The 6000-nt window shown below is 38.1% G+C and overlaps 1 protein-coding gene across 1 annotated transcript in view; it reads right to left on the bottom strand.

The window, feature by feature from the left end:
- Positions 1-520: 520 nt before the first annotated feature.
- The window catches only part of LOC107712872 (dynamin-2-like), a 44927-nt gene continuing 39447 nt past the window's right edge, over positions 521-6000 (bottom strand). The window contains exon 20 of the mRNA XM_016518242.1: positions 521-1057. Coding sequence (XP_016373728.1) covers positions 1018-1057 — 40 coding nt within the window. The 3' untranslated portion in view covers positions 521-1017. The remainder of the gene's footprint in view (positions 1058-6000) is intronic.

The raw sequence follows: 6000 nt of genomic DNA, 5'->3' as shown, positions 1-6000 counted from the left end.
TCACAACTAATAGTTTAACAGCACTAATATACATATATATATATATATATATATATAAAATAGTAATTCTTTTTTTTTTCCTTTTCCCAGTAGCTGAATTTCAATAAATTGATGTTATAAGCCCTTTTTTATTTCAATGGAGGTGATAGAAAATTTGCCAGGGTCGAAACTGTTCTGGACAAGCTGTTGCCCACAAGATGTCAGTCAGTCCCAGGAATTTCTGCAGCTTTAATTGTTGTTCATGTAGAACGGCATAGCAGCAGGACATTTCTGCCAGTGTTCAACTGATAGAATATAATAAGCCTTTGTTGGCTTTTCTGTAGTATCATTTATAACTAACAGAATAACAGCTTATATAAACAGTCTGTGTGACACTGCAATAAAGTTGCCAAATTAAAGCATTCTGTGCAAAAAGAGCGTCTTGTAAATTGTATACTTTTTTATAAATCAATGAAGTTATGTTTGGCAAAATAAGATTAACAATAATGTTTTTTTTCCCCACATTTTCTGAAAACGAGAGTACAGCTTTACAAGCTGCATGATTTCAGATATAAATCATGTTCGTAGCACAACCAGTGTGAGAAATTGCACGCTGAAGTTTTAAACTCAGGATTAGGGGTTGGTTCAGATAGCAGTCACTAACCGTGAGCAATTATAACAGTGATGCTTGCTGTAGTAAACCCCACTAACTACAGGAAAATGTTGGACTTGTTAAGCACACAGTATTTACAAAATCCCAAAATGCTTTTTATTTAAGCCTGATAAAGAGCTGAACTCACATTGCAAACATTAACATATGTACAAATCAGGAACAAACCTCAGCACAGTGCTCAATCTCACCACCAAAAGCAGATTCGGTGAGCAAAAAGACCATCTGGAGATCAGTTTTGCTACAACGAAATCTGTTTTGATAGTTTTTCGCTGTGTGTAAGTTGTGAATCTTTGCGGTCTTCTTAATGAAAATTCAAGCAGTTCTTGTCGTTGGCGCTTTTTCTCTCACAGGTGGGCATTCGTGTCTCAGTGGGGCTGTTGAGTGGGCACCGCCGGTGGCTGTCTCCTGCAACATATTACACATAACCTGAGCTGTCAGAACAGACTGCCATATAGGTCATAGCTCACAGCTAATGGAAATAACAACAATCTCCCATAAACTGCTCTACTTCAGATGTCTGCATATGTTTACAATTGCCTGCGAGTGTGTTTTGTTTTGGGCAAATGAAAGCAAAATGAACACAAATGGCCAGATCAGATCAACAGGACTGAGAAGAACACAAAAATGATTTTTCTTTAAATGGGCTACAAATAAATACCCAACCCTGCCGATTTGCTGTGAGTCATACACAAAAAATCTGAACAAAAAAGAACTCTTAATGTAAACCCATACTTGTGAAAATATCCAGAATTTTTTTTTAATCTCAAACGTGCTTACTAGTTTGTTTTTTAGTGATACTTTACGTTAAGGTTTAATTTGTTAACATTTCTTAATGTATAGTTATCATGAACTAACAATTTACAATACATTTACAGCATTTATTAATTTAGGGTAGTTTTACATTCGCTACCATTCAAAATTTTGGGGTCAGAAAGAAATTATTACTATTATTCATCAAGGGTGCATTAAGTTGATCAAAAGTGACAGAAAATACATTTATAATGTCACAAAAGATTTCTGTTTCAAATAAATACCGTTCTCTTGAATCTAAAATATAGGTATCAACATTTCCAGAAATACATTAAACAGCGCAACTGTTTTCAACACTGATAATAATAAACAATAAACGTTTGTTGAGCAGCAAATCAACATATTAGAATGTTTTCTGATGGCTCATGTGACACTAAAGCCTAAAGTAATGATGCTGAAAATTCAGCTTTGCATCACAGGAATAAATTACATTTTAAAATATATTCACATAGAAACCAGATATTTTAAACTGTAACAATATTTCACAATATTACTGTTTATACAGTATTTGTAATCAAATAACTGCAGGCTTGGTGGGCATAAGAGACTTACTACAAAAATATATATATTTTTAAATTGTACTGACCCCAGACGTTTGAAATATGGCATATACATTTTAACAATATACGATGGTTTATTTACAAATTAACATTAACCTAGAATAGGTTGTGATACCTACTGCATGAACTAATTTTGACCTTACCATAAAGTGTTACAGTTTTTTAAGAATTTTCCAAAGCAGTAATTACTAGCAGTTCTTAAAACTAAAGTTTGTGATTTCAGAAAAGTCCCACCACAAACACACGTAATTGGTTAAGCTAATGTTTCTGTGCCGTTCTGGTCAGGATGCTCAAATGAACAGGGCAAAATTTTGACAGCGCCACTGTGACAATGTTTTAGGGAAATCTTCGTCTCCACATCTTAGGCACGAATAGAAGTATTCTAACATTGTAAAAATGACACATCACCTTCAATTAGGCCCAAAAGAGCTCATTATTGTGTGCTGACCATGTTACAATCACAAGCTACGGTGTCGGGACGTCTTGAATGTGTGTGTGAGTGTGTGTAAGGGGAATATGAGTCCAGCATTCCTGCAGAGTTGGTCCTGGAAAGATCCCTGTGGAGACGCAGGAATCTCAACTCTCTAATGGAGCTGGCAGAGGGAGCAGCTCTCTGGGATGGGAAAGAGAAGAGAGTGGCTTTTATTTTTTTTTTAACAATCATATGCTGCCATAAAGTCATGCTGGAATGATCATATTTATGAGACGAATGCACATGAACGCCACCACAATGCCATAATTACCAGTGGGAAACTCTGCAGCCGGTTGCAGCAAGAAAAACCCTTAGTGATAATAACTTATAATTATAACTAAGAGCTTTCTTAACTTAAGGGGTTTCTTGCAACTGTGCACTTTCTGACATTCTGATTTGGGGGTGTGTGAATAAAAATGTAATATTGATCATAAGTTATAATTGTAAATGTACAATTTAGTTTAAATACATTCTGATGAATAGAAATAAACCTTTGCCAGGAAAATTTTTGCACATTCAGTCCGATTATGAGATGACAGGCTTGTGCAACCAAACTAAATTAGTTAAACACAAAGTATACTTCAGTTTTTATGTGTATGCATGACGTAAATTTCATCATCAGCAGAGTACACACAAACTGTACGCACATAGCCAGATTTAACAGTCAAAAAAGATAGAGATGACAGAGAGTTACAACGAACTGCTGGAGATGGCAACAACAATAGACGGCCGTGTTGATGAGTGCTTGTGGGAGGGAGTTCAGAGATACAACTCTGGTTTAAACTAGTACAGAGACATTTTTAATCGCTCATAACTTCTTAACAAAGGATACAACTTTTTAGTGTGTTTGTGTCGAGCACCTGTGTTTGTGCACACTATTAAAGGGACAGTTCATCCAAAAATGAATAGAGCTCATTATTGTGTGCTGACCATGTTACAATCACAAGCTACGGTGTCGGGACGTCTTGAATGTGTGTGTGAGTGTGTGTAAGGGGAATATGAGTCCAGCATTCCTGCAGAGTTGGTCCTGGAAAGATCCCTGTGGAGACGCAGGAATCTCAACTCTCTAATGGAGCTGGCAGAGGGAGCAGCTCTCTGGGATGGGAAAGAGAAGAGAGTGGCTTTTATTTTTCCTGTGCTGCGGCGAGTGCAGGACTGCGGTTTCACAGAAAGAAAAAGAAAGGACGGAGACGACGGAAAGAAAAGCAAAACAACGCTTAAGGAAACATATGAGATCTAGCAGCCTGGAAATGCCAGGGGTTTACTGGAAGACACAAAGAAAGTTAAAAGTAAAAGAATGTGTAATTGGAGGAGTGGATGAGGTGCGAGAGAGGAACGTTGCTTGATGAGATGCTGGCGGTGTCTCAGAACTGCCATTTTAGTGCCCAGAAATGCTGCCTAGGTCTTCAGATTCAGTCAGGCCTGCTCTGGTCGGGGTCACGCTGAAGACAACAGCAGGACTGTGAAAAGGTTCAAATGAGTTCTGCAAAAAGTGAAGGAGCTTCGTTCATCTTCAGAACACAAATTAAGATTTTTTTGATGAAATCTGAGAGCTCTCTGACCCTACATAGACAGCAATAGGCCCAGAAATGTAGCAAGGACATCGTTAAAATTGTCCATGTGACATCAGTGGTTCAACTCTAATTTTTACGACGCTACTAGAACACTTTTTGTGCGAAAAAAAACAACAATTTATTCAACAATTTCTTCTCTTCTGTATCAATCTTCGACGCGCGTTCTTGACAGTTCCACAACGCATGCGTATGCATTCCTCTGATGGCAAACAAGGCACAGTGCATGTGTCGTGGTACTCTCGTGAACGCATGGCAAAGACTGACACGGAAGAGATTAAATTGTTGAATAAAGTAGTTATTTTTGTTTTCTTTGCATACAAAAAGTATTCTCGTAGCTTCATAAAATTGTGGTTGAACCACTGATGTTACATGGACTACTTTAATAATGTCCTTACTACCTTTTGCTCTTCATTTTGCATTAAAGGGTCACGCTGAAGACAACAGCAGGACTGTGAAAAGGTTCAAATGAGTTCTGCAAAAAGTGAAGGAGAAAAAAAGACAAGGGGAATGGGGGTGGAAGGAAAGAGAGGGAAAGTTGGAGAGTTGGGATGACTGATGGTGAGAGGAAATGTGAAAAAGTGAGTGGGAGAACTAGAGAAAGGGGCAACGGGGGGAGAAAGAGAGCGAGAAAAAGCAGGAGGAAAAGGGTGGAGGTCCAAACAGCCCTCGTGGTACTCTCGTGAACGCATGGCAAAGACTGACACGGAAGAGATTAAATTGTTGAATAAAGTAGTTATTTTTGTTTTCTTTGCATACAAAAAGTATTCTCGTAGCTTCATAAAATTGTGGTTGAACCACTGATGTTACATGGACTACTTTAATAATGTCCTTACTACCTTTTGCTCTTCATTTTGCATTAAAAGTTAAAAGTTTCTGTGGTCCGATGAGGAAATATGGCACATTTCAAATCATATACTTCCATGGGGACCTATGCCTGCCAAGGAACTGCCGTTGAGATGGATAGGAATGCTAACGAATAGCGTTCTCTCTGTATTAAGGTGCAGTCACATTTACTGCTGCTTGGCAAATTTGTGTGGGTAAAATCCAGTCAATCTTATAGGAATCTGCACAATCAGTCATGCTTGGGGGCGAAAAAGTTCCCCATGAAGATTTCGCTCATGTTAAAGCTACACTGTAAGAAAAAACTGTCAAAATGTACAATATACTGTACTATTTAAAGTAATTTTTCCGTTTTTGGTTTTTACATGTGTTTTCCCGTATTTTTGAATTACGCTTTGCATTGTGGGAGTGAGAACTTTGGTTGCTTATCGGCGCGAAAACAGTGAAAGAGCAGGCGCCATTATTCACGGAGATCTTCTCGGTCAAAGTTTAATTTTAAAGTCGACTTTCGAATTTGGGGAACCTGTTTCTACACTTCCGTGGTAAATTATAGACTATGTTGTTAAATGTCACATAAACTGTTGACGTAACATTAATTTAGTTAAGGTCTGGCTTGTTTGGCAAATGAATGTCGGAGCCGTCACATTCAACATTTTCTGCTTATCGTCACATCTTACTTACGGAGGTTACTCTTTTAATTGTTGTTGATGCGCTGTATTTAGTGCTGATCATATCGTTTCAAGCATCTGTCATTACTGAAGAGAAGCAGTTGTGATAAATCTGAAGCGCAGTACTAACGTAGTTAGTTTGATGCCTTAAACAAAAGCTGGCAGAGGAATTGTCGAGAAAAGGAGAGACCATTTATATCTTTCCTAATTTAAGCTGTCTATAAAGCGGCTGAGTGAACACAGGCATCCGACGAATCAGACATCAGACAGCGCGCCAGCAGCGCTTTGAGTTCTCTTTCGCACTGTAATGGACAAATGCACACGACATTATGCCAAAATGACCGTTGTTGGCGAGTGACCTCGTAAACAACACAGTCTAAAATAACTGACCGTAAAGACGGGAGTAGATCCAAAGGTGTGTTCA

Source organism: Sinocyclocheilus rhinocerous, unplaced genomic scaffold (assembly GCF_001515625.1).
Source record: "Sinocyclocheilus rhinocerous isolate Xijiao unplaced genomic scaffold, SAMN03320098_v1.1 scaffold478, whole genome shotgun sequence".
Taxonomy (NCBI): Eukaryota; Metazoa; Chordata; class Actinopteri; order Cypriniformes; family Cyprinidae; genus Sinocyclocheilus; species Sinocyclocheilus rhinocerous.
Note: the sequence above shows the minus strand (reverse complement) of the source record. Positions and strands in the feature narration are given on the sequence as shown.